This window comes from Gracilinanus agilis, chromosome 6, assembly GCF_016433145.1.
Source record: "Gracilinanus agilis isolate LMUSP501 chromosome 6, AgileGrace, whole genome shotgun sequence".
NCBI classification, from domain to species: Eukaryota; Metazoa; Chordata; class Mammalia; order Didelphimorphia; family Didelphidae; genus Gracilinanus; species Gracilinanus agilis.
Window position 1 is genome coordinate 15,786,712 of NC_058135.1, and position 15,176 is coordinate 15,801,887.

The window sequence follows — 15,176 nt, forward strand, 5'->3', positions numbered from 1 at the left end:
GCTGTGAGCCCCTTCCTCAGCATGGCTGGCATTGTGGGGGGGCCACCCTGCAAAGCCCACACCATTTAAACAAACTGCTTTATTTAGGGATTACATTGCTCAAACGAGACACATGGATCTGTGTGTGGGTATACAGTGTGCACAGATATGTGTGCGTGGGTTTGCATCCATACATCCAGGCGTGTTCGTTTGGGACCAATAGTCAGCACATACATGGAAGTCAGCCCCTCAAACCGTGGGAATGGGGGGGACCCCCTGTTCCTGTACCCAGTGGTTTCTGGTCTGGCTGGGGCCTTTGTCTGAGATCTACGTGCGGCGCAGCAGCCTTTGGCTAAGCACAGATCCTAAGAAGCTGGCAGAGCTGAGATGATTCTGCCTCGGTTTCCCCATCTGTAAAATGGGAGTCATCATAGCACCTACCTCCCAGGACAGTGGTGAGGCTCAAAGGAGACACTATTTGTAAAGCACCATCTCAAGGTTAGCTGTTATCTTCGCCCATTCCCTCTGCAAGGCCGGGCCTGGCACGGCGGCCCATCTGTCGGGCTCAGGAGAGCCGCACGGCGGTGGCCACAGTGGTCTGCCCACGCACGTTCTGGGCCGTGCACATATAGTACCCGGCATCGACGGTCTCAAAGTCCTGGAGCGTGAGCGCGCTTTGGGACAGCCGCGTGGTGTGGCCGAGGCCCCTGCGCACCAGCCTCCACGTGTCCTGGATCGTCACGGGCCTCTGGTCCTGTTCGACAAGAGTGCACGGAGCTGCGTGAGATGCCCGGCAGTGGGGGCAGCAAGGGGCAGCGGGGGGCAGCGGGGGCAGCAGGGGGCACGGAGGGGCAGCGGGGGCAGCGGGGGCACCGAGGGGCAGTGGGGGGCACTGGGGGGCAGCGGGGGCAGTGAGGGGCAGCGGGGGCACCAAGGGGCAGTGGGGGGCACGGAGGGGCAGTGGGGGGCACGGAGGGGCAGCGGGGCCACTAGGGCCCAGCAGGGTTCTTAGGGCTCCTCCTTGGGGCTTCTGCCCTCCCTGACCCTTCCCACCAAGACCCTCTGCCTGCCCTCATCGTTCGGGAAGGGGTGGCTGGAGCTAGCCAAGCCCCTGGAGCTGAGCTGCCCCCGGGTAGGCCTGCTGCCCCGGAGCCGGCGGGAACCGCAGGGACAGCCTGGCTCTGGGCCCCCCTACGTGGCGGCTGTGACTCCTGGGGATCGGGGATTGTCTGAGCCATCCGGGCACCCTGCGCTTGGCCCGGCGCCCATGGGCACGCCTGCCTCGGCGGGCGCTCGCCTGTGCCTGCGTACCTTCTGGCCGGGGTAGATCCAGCGGAACTCCACCTCCACGTCCGGCTCCCCCAGGACAGTGCAGAGGACGGTGATGTCATCCCCGCCATTCACTCTGTCGGAGGACGCCACGATGGTGGTGGATGGGGGGCCGCTGGGGACTGGCAGACACACAAGATTCAGTCAGGGGTGTACCAGGAGCAAAGCAGAGCTCGAGCCTCGGCCTCCTGGGCTGCCTGCCGCGCCTGCCCGCTTCCCGAGCGGGAGAAGGCCGCTCCACCCCAGCCACTGCCCATCACAGCCCAGGAAAGGGAGTGCCCCAAACATGGCGCCACCCGCCCCCTGGAACAAGGAGCAGAGGGCATTTGAACTCAGAGCTTGAACACTGCCTCTCTTTTGCTGATTTGCTTTGGGACCCCTCCAATGGATCCATTGGCTTTAGTGTCCTCTCCTGCCAAAGGAAGGACTCGGAAGAGATGTCTCTCAGGCTGCCTTCAGCTCTTATCCCAATAATGCCACGATGTTAGAAGGCACACTGGCTTCTTTTTTGGAGAGGTGGCTATCCTGCCTGGCTACGAGGGGTGGTGCGTGGGGTATGGATGGCGAGGAGCTCAGGAGGGGACAGCTGGCCACTGACTGAGCTCAGAGAGCACCTGGGCAAAGGCACAAGATAATCTTCAAAGGTAAGTTCAAATCTGAGAGTAAGGAAAGTGACTCTCAGCTATTCAAGGATTAAGGTAGTGAGCACCCCATCACTGAAGGTGGCTAAGAGGTCATAAAGGGGACTCCTCTTTGGATCTGGGTTAGACCTAATGCTTTCTTCTAACTCAGACATTTCTGTGATTCTGAGGGTTCCACGCACTTTGCCTTTGATTCTCAGCTTTTGTTCTGGAAAACTGGTAATCTCCAAGATCCCATTCCTTATAATGGTTCCTCACTATTAATCCTCAAAACTTCCTTTCTCAGAAAAGTTCCCTAAGCATTCTCTGCCTCAATGTCACCCTCTGTAAAATGGACAGAAAATCATGGACTATCAGAGCCGGAAGGGGCCTCAGGGGCCACTGTATCCCACCTGTACCTGGCCAGGAATCTTCTCTCCAACATTCTGGATAAGTGCAATGCAGCTTCCACTCAAAACACATTCAGAGATGGGGAGCTCACTACCTCTCAAAGCAGCCCATTTCACTCCTGGCTATAGGAGGATCCCCCTTTCCTAAGCTCCCTGCAGATATGGAATTGGGCAATCCTGACTCCCTGAGAGGAGCATTAGCATGACTCTTACCTTCCACATAGAGTAGCTGGTACTTGATGGAAATCTGGGGGGCCCCGTGGGCCTCTGCCCGGCAGTAGACCACCCCCTGATGGTCAGGTTGAGGGTGCAAGTAGACAAAACCCCTCTTGAGGTCATAAGTAATGCTTCCATTGCTTTGGATCTCTTTGGCTGGGAACTCTCTGTGTAGGGTAACCTTGGCCGATGGGACGGTCACACGGCAAGGAACGATGGCTTCTCTGTCTGGGTTTAGGTAGACCACACCAAAGTAGCTGGGAGAAGGCACAAAGAGCTCGCCCTTCTCTGTAAAGAGATGCGTGTGCACCGTGGTTATTCAGGGTCCCTCACCTAAGTCCCTCTAGCAAGAACAGTGTAATGGAAAGGGAAACCTAGAATGTTAGATCTGTAAGGAAAGGAAACCGTGTTCTCCTTTCCATCTATCTTCCCTTTGCTGGCAACTAGCACTGTATTCCTGTTTGCTAAAAGGAAGACTGATGGTATTTTAAAAATTGTTTTTATGGATATTTCTTGGTTTCTACACCTTTTCCACTTCCTAATGTATTTCCTCCTCCCTCTTCCATCCAGAGAGTTATAGCTTGCAATGAAGAATAGAAAAGAAAAGGGAAAGTGGGGAAGCCAACACATAAACCAGATCTGATGGCAGATGCAGCATTCTGCATCCAAAGACCCTAAGCTTGGTGAAGAAGGGAAGAAGAGGAGGAGAAGGAAGAGGGGGAGAAGGAGATATACTTTTTCATCTCTCTGGTGGGGTCAGATTTGGTCCCTAACCTCAGTTTCTTTGTTATCATTACCGTTCTTTCTATTTACATTGTTGTCATTTCATCTATATTGTTTTCCCATCTTTGCTTACTTCATACTATGTCAGATCATTGTGCTCCCATGCTTCTCTGTGTTCCTCAGAGTCACTCGTTCCTGTAACCCAGTAACATGCTATTACGTTCATGCACTGTGGTTGTTTGGCCATTTTCCAGTTGGTGGCACCTATTTTGTTTCTGTCTCTTTGTGCCTCCAAAATTATTTTTTGTGAATATTTAAGGGGATGTGGGAACCTTCTTTCCCCCTTGGGGAAATCTGTGGGCCAAAGGGGACGGATATTTTAGTCACTTCCTTACCCAATGGCCTTACAGAATGGTTGGACCAATGCCCAGCTCCAGGAACGGTAAGCCTGGCTTCCCTCAGCCCCTCTAGCACTGATTCTTTGTCATCTCTGACCTCAGCGATGAAACCCTGAGGTTCTTTGAATTTGAATTTTTTTCTTATTAGTAGTGATTTGGGGCAGTCTTTTTTGTTTTCAGGTCTTCCTTTGGGAATAAAGTAAGACTTATGTTAATGGTCTGCCAAAGCATATCCCTTGGAGCAACCTGGAGGACTGATGTGAAGTTTGGCTTTTAATTCTAATATGGTGGCCCCAATTTATACATCTCTCCTTCCCTCCCTCCCTCCCTCCTTCCCTTCCTTCCTTCCTTTTCTAAACCCTTGCCTTCCATCTTAGAATCAATACTATGTATTGGTTCCAAGGCAGAAGAATGGTAAGGGCTAGGCCATGGGGGTTAAGTGACTTGCCAGGGGTACACAGCTAGGAAGTATCTGAGGCCAGATCTGAATCCAGGACATCCCGTCTCTGGGCCTGGCTGTCAAAACACTGAGCCACCTAGTTGCCCCCCCGTCCATCTCTTTCACAAGCTGTTTGTCCATCCTTTTGCTGAAGAGTTGATTTGGTTCTGAGATGATCCATACATCATTGGAGACTCAAACTGAGAGTTCTTCCTGATCTGGTAGAATGTGGCATAGACATCTGGAGAGCTGAGAGTCACCTCATGTAGGAGGAGACAGGCAGTAGAGGAGGGCGTCAAGGAAGCTGGAGCATTTTACTGGAGGAGTGGCATTGGAGGCATGATCATAGTTGTGAATCACTAGAAGACACAGGTTGGCCATATGTTCAAAATGGCAGAAAGGCCTAGAGTAGATTGGGTACCTCAACTCTGAGTTGGCAGTATATAATTATCCCAAAATCCAGGGTTTGAAATCTTTTGGAGGAACTTTAGGAAAAGAAACTCACCAACACCTTGTATCAAGAAAGCAAATCTTTTGAAGAGGGTGCTATGGGGATGCCTGCAGAAACCACATACTGCATCAAGAGATCTGGAGTGAACTTTGAGATTGTGGTGAACTGAACTGAGAGGGGTTGAACATATCATTTATTCAGAATGTAAATTCTTATGCCAAAGGGAAATGCCGCCCTAATTGGCTTTTTGTCAATGTGTCTATTAATCATTATTTCTTTTTTCTTTCTCTTTTATTTCTCTCTTGTCCCCAGGTTTGTAATTTCCCCTTAGAAAGTGCAATGCTTTATGCACTTCTAGTGGGAGACTCTTTAGAGGTATAGGTTGGTTATTTGAAGTGTTTTAATGGGGAGTGTAGGCATATTAATCTTCCAAGACCCTCAACTGGGGGAGATTTCAACATGCTCATCTCCCAGTAGAATCACAGGGGGGATTGTGAGAAGGGATTTTGTGTTTTGATTTAATTAATCAGGGATTTGGACTTCCCTTTGTTTTAAAATTTAAATCAATTAGCGACCTTTGATGTAATCAGTCAGAAACTTGAAGACCCTTTACTCTTGATTGTAAATACAAACACACACCCTCAGAGACAGGAAATTGATCCCAAAGGCACTGCCCCCTTGGGTGGTGCCAGGCAAATTGAGGAACCGTTATTAGTTCCTGGGAGGTGATGTGGGAGAGCTAGTGGGTGAAGAAGCCTGCTTATAAGTGGAGGCCCAACAGTAAGTCAGAGAGGACTGAGACTCAGATTCAGATACACTCTGAGTTGAGACAGACTGATGTTGGTGACTTGTTGAGGATAGATTCCAGGATGTTAGGGGTAGGCAATTCTCTACCTCCTTCCTATATTTCCTTCTTTTTACTATATCTCCATTTTAATTAAATTAAATTGTTAAAGCTACTAACAGCCTCATAAGTTTAATTTTAAATTGGCAACCACTCTTTTAACTATTACAGAGGGAACCTCTGAAGCATCAAGTTTGAACCATACCAGACAAGTGCTGATGCAGTCTCTACTTGGAGATGCCCCATGATGATGAACTCACTCCTTCTCAAGGCAGTCCATTCCACTCTGGAATTGTCCTCATCGTTTGGAAAGTTTTCATTCCATTAAAGCCAAATTTGCCTTTGCAATTTCACCCTATTGGTTCTTGATCTGTTCTCTGGGAACAATCTGCTGTCTCTTCCACATGGGAGTCCTACTAACACTTGGAATACTCATGCTCCTCCCCAACCCACCTCACCTCCTCGTCTTCTGACACCCAGTTGTTGTTTGTCCTTCATTTGGAAGAAGACCAGTGACCTGATGGGGTGATGTCTTGTGCACTGAAGTGAGGCAGAGTTGTACAAAGTCATCAGCCCAACTCTCTCTTCCAGTCATCAAAGTCCAGGGGCAAGACAAGAGTCAAGAGGGCTGGCGATGGCCCACAATGCAGTGGGTGACCCTAGTTTCTTCAATATCTGACCAAGTTCTAAGTGCTCCACAGTTTCTGCTTCATCAGCCTTCATAGCCATGGGAACAACTTGTTCTCATCCACCCATTCTGCTAGGGAAGGTCTTCGCATGCCTGGGGTAGATATCCTTCTAACTCGCCAATGGTTGTCCTCAAGCTGGTTTAGCCCATGTTTCAAGATGGCTTTACTGGGAGTTACTGCTGTGAATGCTATAACTTCTTGGAACCACAGTGTTCAGGGAGGATCAGCAGCTCTGGTAGGAGGGCTTGCTGAACTCTTTTCCAGACCCCTCATCTGCATGTGGTGCCCACCTGGCACTCAGCTCTTGCCTGTGACATTCAGCTGTCATATGCCCTTGAGGAGGCAGTGATGTGGTCCTACCGTGTGAAGAGAGGATGAGGTAGAGATCTTTGGGCTACTGGGCTTGCCTAAGCAGAGCAATGGGCAGCAGTGACTTTGTCACAAAATGCTCCAGTGATGGCCCAGCAGGGCACTGACAGCTGGAACCAAACACACACTGGTGGAGCTATAGCACAGAGAGCTCAGAGGCCCTGAGTTTTAATCCTGACTCTAGCATGTACTGGCTGTGTGACCTGGGGCACACCCAAGTGGCCTGAAGCCTTATCTCCTCCAGGGCTAGCCTGGGCTTCCAGTTTTTTCCCACCTTTCTACTAGAGTTTTCTCTGGGTGTATAGGATGATTTCTGTAAATGGCCACCCTCCTCCAACCCTTCCATTACACTGGGACGAAGCAAGACAACTGCTGCCAGTCTCATTTTATAAAAGGAGAAGTGAGGCTCACTGACAGCGACTTCACTGGCCAAAGAACACACAAAGGAGGGGGAGCTGAATTTCCTCCTTGGGACTGTGAGCCTGGTGATCTATCTATCATGGTCTGTTGTTGAGCAGCAATCGCTTTAAGAAGCATGCAGCAGGGGCCCCTGGGTGGCTCAGTGGATTGAGAGCTAGGCCAGGATCTGGCCTCAGACATTTCCTAGCTGTGTGACCCTGGGCAAGTCATTTAACCCCCATTGCCTAGCCCTTACCACTTTTCTACCTTGGAGCCAATACACAGCATTGACTCCAAGACGGAAGGTGAGGGTTTCAGCTTTTAAAAAAGGCACACAAAACAGCCCTACAAAAGAGGTAGTGTGGGCATTGTTATTCCCTTTTTACAGATGGGAAAACTGAGGCTCAAAGGTACAAAGCAACTGGATTGAGGAACAGCAGGGGCTGAGGGCTTTCTTATCTTTCTTTGCTAGTTACCTCTTCTCTTTGGTCTGTGCTTCTCTTAGGTGAACACCAAGAGTGGATAGAGCGCAGCTCTTGGAGTCAGAAAGGCCCAGTTCAAATCCTGCCTTCGCCACTTCCCAGCAGTTGTAAAATGGGGAGCTGAAGTCACTCGTCCAGTGTCTGATGGAAGGAAGAGCTTCCTGACTCCAAGGCAGCATGTTATCTACTGGGACAGCTGGTGATGAGTGTGGGGGAGGAGGGAAGGAATCTGTGGGTCAGAGAGAGGGAGGAAGCAGAGACAGAAGACTTCTTTTTCATTGGCTTCTACTACAGACTGCTTGGACAGTGAAGGGAAAGGAATGAATTCAGAAAATAGAGTCAAGCTAGTCCAGAAGCATGGGAGAGCAGCATTTATCTGGACATCAACCGAAGCTCAGTTGTTGTCTCTCAGTTGGTCTGTCTCCTTGTCTGTCTGTCTGTCTGTCTGTCTCTCTCCCCACCCCCAACACACAATTTTCTCAAGTGGATCAAATAAGGTATTATCTCATATGAGGAAGTGGAGAGCAGTGGAAGGAGCCAGAGGACCTGGGCTTAAATCTGAACTTGACTATTTCCTTCCTTCCTCCCTCTGGGCCTCAGTTTCCTCATATGTAAAACTAGGGGAGAGGGAGATCAGGTGACCTCTATGCTCTCTTCCTATTCTAAATCTTTGGCCTTGGGAGTGATTGTATGACCTGAGGACCCTGCAGGGGCTGAAGCCCTGCCATCTATCCCATCTGCTGGAAGAGTCCTTTGAGGTCAGCCTGTGTCCCCTGCGTGGGTCCTCTCCTCACTGGTGCAGAGCCCAAGCTCTCTGCTCCACTCATCCCCAGGGGCTGCAGCTGCGGCGCCCCCCATGGCCAGCCACATTGGGCCTTGTTGCCCCAAGCTGCCCCAAGCCTATCTTTTAGGGTGATCCTGGGAGGACTACTGGCCAGGAGGAGGGACCAGAGCAGACTTGGGGGGCTGGGATTCATGTCTTACCTGTAAAAAAGATGTAGGTAGTCCCTGTCTTGGTGTCATCCTTCCTGCACACGTAGCCACTGCATACCTGGAGCCAGCAGCTGTACTCGCCAGTGTCTGCTGCCGTGGCGTTCTCCAGGACAAGCTGCCCATAGCGGTCATGTTGCTTCACACTGGTAATGGACCAGACACGAGGCAGGGTCAGACCTGGGTGGGTAGAGGGGCTTCTTGGCAGCTGCCTCTGCTGCCCCTCCTCCATGACTCACTGGGTGGGGCTGAGCTGCCTTCTCTGGTGACATCCTGCCGACCATTTAGGCCTGGACAGTATGTCCAGGAAAGAGGAAGAGGAAGGAAAGGCCGGGTGGATAGAGGAGTGACAGCCAAGCCTGTGGACTGGTTTTCATTTTTAGTTCTTAGGAGAGAGGAGGTGGGAGAGCTATCTTTCTTTCAAGAAAATCATAAATTAAAAAAATTGTTTTTAAAGGAAGAAAATTCCCATGGGGCATTTCTCTAAGTGAAAGCTCTACCTATTGCCTTTGGCAAGAGCAACTTAACCAGCTCAAGATGGTGTCTAAGGATGCGGCTGGGATTTCTGGGTAGGAATGACAGGCTTCAGGGTCTCTCATCATTGGCTCCATGACTGGCCAGGACCCCATCCAGCATGCGCTATGAGATACTCTTCTCTTTCCTGCCTTCCTCTGCCCAGAGCGGGGCACTGACCTTGCCCCTCTCCATTCCCACCTCTTTAGGAAAGAAACCAGACTTCTCACTCTGCTTAGACCCCAAACATCTTTCCAATGATAGTGAGACAGGCTCCCCTCCCTCAGGAACCAACATGGCTGCGCCTACTGCTTGGATGAATGGAGAGTCACCAATTACAATCCAAATAAAATGGTGGACGACTAGACCTTACTCTCTGCCCTGCTTCTGAGCCCTCTCACAGGTGCTGTCTTCCCCCAATGAGAATATGAGCTCCCTAAGTACGGGGAGCTTTGCTATTGCTATTGGAAAGCCCAGAATTCAGCCAGCACTTGCACACAGCCAGCCCATAATAGATGCTCATTCATGCGCTTATTAACCATTCTAGTCTGAGCTCTCATCACCTCTCACCTGAAATATTTAAGTCCCTCCCTAACTGGTCTCCCTGCTTCACATTACTTTCTAATTCAATCCATTCTTGACAAAGTTCCCATATTAATATTCCTAAATCACATATCTGACCACATCCCTCTTCTGCTCAAAAAGCTCCTTGGGGGGGGGGCAGCTGGGTAGCTCAGTGGATGGAGAGCCAGGCCTAGAGACAGGAGGTCCTAGGTTCAAATCCGGCCTCAGACACTTCCCAGCTGTGTGACCCTGGGCAAGTCACTTGACCCCCATTGCCTACCCTTACCACTCTTCTGCCTTGGAGCCAATACACAGAAGTTAAGGGTTTAAAAAAAAAATTGAAAAAGCTCCTTGGTCTCGCTATTGTATTACATTGGCATTTAATCCCTGTCCCAGGAGGTCCGCCGTTATTATTACCTAATCCACACACTATGAAACCAATGGCCTTCGATGTAATCCTTGGATTACCTATGCAGAAGGTATGAGTTGTGAACAAGGCTAATTGGGAAGCCTTTCCCAATGAGGTGAATTCATTAGGAGAGGTGTTAGACAGTAGAGGGGGAATCTAGAGATCCACCAGAGCTTGATCCCTCTTTCCCTCCCTCTCCCAAAAGTAGAACAGTTGATGCATTTCAACCTGCTTTCATAAGCTCATTCCTCAGAAATTGGAGGAAACAACAAAGGGAACAGATGTTCTTAACTAGATTCTTACCAACAAGGATTTTAGGAACAATGAGACCTCTGGAAGGGACCTCAGAGTCTATGTAGTCTCCTTTTATAGATGGGGAAATTGAGGCATAGGAAAAGGACGTGATAGGTCCAAGTTTACCCAGGTGGTACGTATCAGTCATGATTTGCACTCAGGACCTCTGACTCCTGAGCCCAGTCTTCCTCCGATGTACCCCAAAGAGGATCTGGTCATTGTGGAGGAAAAAATATAACCCTCAGAAGCCACAACTCCAGAGGAAAGCCAGGTACAGTTTGGTATATATCCTAGATGTCAGCATGGATTTCAGAGGACTCAGATTCAAGGGTTCCCTACTGAATTTAGGAGCATTGAGATTCAAGGGCAAGAGGGCAGAAAATTGTCCAGAAGACACAAGCTGGGCTGGCTCTCATGATGAGGGGTTGGGGAAAATGCCTAAAGAGACTGGTACCCTGCCTGGGGAGCTCAGCAGGCAACTTCCAAGAAAGTGGCCTGTCTTTTGCCTTTGTATACTCAGCACAGTGCCCGGCACACAGTAGGTGCCCAATAAATATTAATTACCTGACAAAGTAGCAGGTTTTTAAAGGTCAGAAGTGCCAAGGCTTGACTGAGCTTAGGCTGATGGAAAAACTAAAGTCAAAGGTGACTCTTTCCCTACAAGACAGAAAGCTGAGATTCTAGCTACTCCTCAGGGCCAATGAGGTAGATCAGGGAAGGCCTTCAAGAGGAGAGGACATCAGGGCTGAACTTTGATGGAAAACAAGGCTTCTGAAAGGCAGAAATGAGAAAAAAAAAAGGCTTTGCAGTTCTAGGACACATTATGTGCAAAGGCATGGAGATGGGAAGGAAAGAATCAAGCCTGGGAAACAGCTGGTGGTCTGGATTGGCTGGAAGTTCAGGGCTGGTCCAGAGTTCAGGCTGAAAGGGCCACTGGGAGTCACTACATGGAAGGACTACATAACAGATTATGGGGCTTGTATTTTATCTCACAAGCAATGGAGAGGCAATGAAGATTTGGAAGAGGGAAGGGAATGACATGGTCAGATCTGTGTCTTAGGTTATTTTGGAAATTGTGTAGAAGATGGATTAGAGCAGGAAGGAGTCCATTTAGGAGGTTTTTATAGTCGTCTAAGTGAAAAACTCAACTTAGAATTAAAAGATACTTTTTTTTTAAAGCTGGGAGGAAATAATGAAGTAGTCAATATGGAGACTATAATAGAAATCTCAAAAGATATGTAGAAGTAACCCAAAGCAAACTTCCTCTAGTAAAAATATGAAATCATTACCTATACAGGGTAGGTGGAAAAAGTGACATTATACAAGAAAAAATAACTACATTATACAATTGGAAAACAAACAGATCCAAGTGACAAATCCAGAAGACAGATGCAACCAAAAAGATAAGGAGTCCAAACAGCTCACCCTTCACAAATCATGATAAACCAGTAAATAACAATATGCGAACTATGTGTCCAAATACTGAATTGGCTGTTGCCGAATGTTTCCAAAAGAGAAAATACTCAGAAAAGGAGACAGGGTCTGTCTCCTTTTCTGAGTATTTTCTCTTTTGGAAACATTCTGATATTTTCTAAAAGTACAAAGTAAAGATACCTACATAATAATTTTGCATTAGAGTTAAAGTTTGAGATAATGATAAAAATTTTATAAATTTTAATATGTAACAGGAATTTTTGAAGTTTAAATTAATAACAAAAATAAGAAAGTATAGATTCTCTTCTGGTAGGATTAAGAGAGGAAAAAGTCAAATGTAGTCATTGAAATGACAAATGAACTAAATCCCCCCCAATAAAATGAAACATTACAAAATGGATAAATTTTTTCTATTTTTTAACATTCATTTAAAAAATTTGAGTTCCAAATTCCTAGCTTCTCTCACACCCACTGAGAAGTCAAGCAATATGATACCCATTATACACATTGATTCCACATTAGACATGCTGTAAGAAAAATAAAGTGGACAAAATTCTTTTTATCTGTATTCAAGGTTCATCAGTTCTCCCTCTGGAAGTGGATAACATCCTTCATTGTGAGAACTTTGGAATTGTCTTGAGTCTTTATACTGATCAATATAGCTAAGTCTTTTACATTGCTTATCATACACTATTGCTATGATTGTATACAATATTACTCTGGTTCTGCTCACTTCACTTTGCATTAGTTCATAAGGGTCTTCCCAGTTTTTTCTGAAACAATCTCTTTGTCATTTCATGCACAATAGAGTTCCATCCCAATCAAATGCCATAACTTATTCAGTCATTTCCCATTTGATGAGCATCCCCATAATTTCCAATTCTTTGCCTCCACAAAAAGAGCTGCTATAAATATTTTTGCACAGGTGAGTCTTTCCCCACTTTCTTTGTTCTCTTTGGGGTATAGGCCTATTAGCAGTATTGCTGGATCAAAGGGGATTCAGTTTTCTAATCTTTTGATTATCATTCCAAATTGTTCTTCAGAATGATTGGACTAGTACACAGTGCCACCAACAGTAGATTTACTGTTTTCCTGCATCCTCTCCAGTATTTCTCATTCTCCATTTTTTTTTTATCTTAGCTATTCTAATGGAAGTAAGGTAATACTTCAGTTGTTTTAATTTGTATTTCTCTATTAGTTATTTGGAACATTTTTTTCTTATGATTATTGATGACTTTGATTTCTTCTTTTGAAAACTGCCTATTCATATTCTTTGACCATTTGTGAGTTGGGGTATGGCTCTTATTTTTATGAATTTGATGCAGTTCCTTATATATTTGAGAAATGATGTCTTTATCAGAGAAACTTGCCATAATGTTTTTCTGTTTCTTGCTTCCCTTCTATGCATTGGTTTTGTTTGTGCAAACCCTTTTAAAATTTAAAGTAATCAAAACTGTCCATACTAAACAGATTAAGACCTAGAATCCGATAGAGTAAGGATAGGACCCATGATTTCAATGGTTTAGGGAAATCTCTGGTAATGAAACTCCTTCTACCAGTCTAGGTACCTCCCCTGAAACTCATATAGTTTTAGAAAGTAGACTACAGCAGGGCTGAACCAGGAACTCACCACACTCCTGTATATAAATACAATAGAGCATAGTCACACAGGTAGAAAACATCAGAGGTCAGACTTGAACCCAGATCAGATGCCCACCCACTTGTTGGCTTTGTTATTATAATGAGGCTTCCTTTCATTGGGCTGGAGGGCTGCCCTCAGACTCAGAGTTCAGTCCAAGGCAGTTTTTGTCTTTGGTGGCTTTGGTGGGGGCGGCTGGGCACCAGCCCCTGGAGGGATCAGGAGAGCCTCCTGGAGGAGGTGGAGCTGAGCTCCGAAGGGCCCTAAGAGAAGGAGGTGAGTGAGTCTGTTCTGATTTGCTCTTCAGGAAGCTGAGTCATCTTCGGAAGACTGCAGCTCCATTCCTAGCTCCATTTGGCAACCTTTCAATGAGATTTCTAGACTGCTGCCAAGTCTCTCTGTCAAGCTTTTAGGCCGGTCATCGGCCCCCTCTTTTGAAACCTGAACTCCAGACATCCTCCACGCGGCCCCGAAGCCTCTTCATCCTGGAAGCTCACTCCAACCCTAGAATTCGCACCCTGGAAGGATCTTCCACTCCTGTTAGCTCAGTCTCTGAATGGACGCCTCCTCCTAGAAGCTCCACTTACGGAGGGTGTCCAGGCTACTCTCCAAGGTAAGCTCCGTGTCCCAGCATGGGTATCCTCATCTTGGGCCCCACCTCTTCCCTTTCAGCTTCCTCTTCTCAGTTGTTTTACCGCATCCAAATATAAGCTCCCCGAAGGCGGGGATGCTCTTTCTTTCTACTTGCAGCACAGGGCCTGGCACACTGCTAGAGCCTAATCAATGCTTGTTTCCCTATTGACTGTGGGCCCAGAGAGCCAGAACATTTGGTGCTCTGCAAATGTGCCCGGAGTACCTCTCCTCCTCTCTAGGACTCTCCAAGATCAGATCTCCCAGGTCCTCCCCATTCCTGGGATGGGAGCTTCTCAAGGGCGAGTCCTGGGGCCCAGACCAATCTACCAAGAGCAGATGTTTTGACTCAAAATGCTCTTTCTACACAATAACACTGTCTCTCTTGCAAGCCAAGTGCTGTCAACTGTTTTTAATTAAAAACTGACACATCAAAACACAATAAAAATAACACTTCCCAGTGCCAATGTGTGGGCTGTGGGAACAGGTGGCTCCAAATCCTGTTTCCAATGTCGTCTTGGTCTGTCAAACCACCCACTTGTCTGGCAAAAACAAATGCTTCAGCTTCCAGCAAGACAGACAAGTGAGTGGCTTGAGTCTAAGCCCAGCTCCTCCCCTTTGTCATGTCAAAACAGAAATAAAGGCACCAAATACCATTTTTAAAAAAGTGAACACAAAAATTAAGAAAGTATGGCCTTTGGGAAAGAACTAAGGTCTTAGACTCAAAAGACAAGAGTTCAAGTCCTCCATCTGGCATTTACTAGCTTTGGAACCCGGAGCAATTTACTATTCTTGCCTCAGTTTCTTCATCCATAAATGGGGATTACAAATCTAAAATGAATGACTTTGCATAGCTGTTATAAAGAAAGCATTAGGTAAACCCTAAAACACTATGTCATAGAACTTAGAGCAGAAATTCCTTGGAATTCCTTTTACTAACAACCACATGATGCAGCTGGAGAAACTGAGGCTTGGCAAAGCTAAATACCATATTTCTTTTAAGAAATGGAACTCTGTTGGGTCTTCCTAATAATAAAGACTGTTTCTTCAACTGTCATAAATTTGTTACTAAATATGTAATATATAAATATGTGAATGAATAAATATTACAAATATTTCATTTAATAACAGAGCATATACTACAATCAACAAGTCACTGAAACTTGGTTTTACAACTTTCTTTCTTTCTTTCTTTCTTTCTTTCTTTCTTTCTCTCTCTCTCTCTCTTTCTCTCTTTCTCTCTCTCTCTCTCTCTCCCTCTTTCTTTCTTTCTTTCTTTCTTTCTTTCTTTCTTTCTTTCTTTCTTTCTTTCTTTCTTTCTTTCTTTCTTTCTTTCTTTCTTTCTTTCTCTCTCT

General features: G+C 46.9%; 1 protein-coding gene across 1 annotated transcript in view; it reads right to left on the reverse strand.

Moving 5' to 3' along the window:
* Positions 1–64: 64 nt before the first annotated feature.
* PDGFRL (platelet derived growth factor receptor like) overlaps positions 65–15,176 on the reverse strand; it is a 39,194-nt gene continuing 24,082 nt past the window's right edge. Inside the window, exons 2-6 of the mRNA XM_044681128.1 lie at positions 12,185–12,248; positions 8,333–8,487; positions 2,552–2,842; positions 1,291–1,430; positions 65–733 (exon numbers count right to left, since the gene is read on the reverse strand). Coding sequence (XP_044537063.1) covers positions 545–733; positions 1,291–1,430; positions 2,552–2,842; positions 8,333–8,487; positions 12,185–12,248 — 839 coding nt within the window. The 3' untranslated portion in view covers positions 65–544. The remainder of the gene's footprint in view (positions 734–1,290; positions 1,431–2,551; positions 2,843–8,332; positions 8,488–12,184; positions 12,249–15,176) is intronic.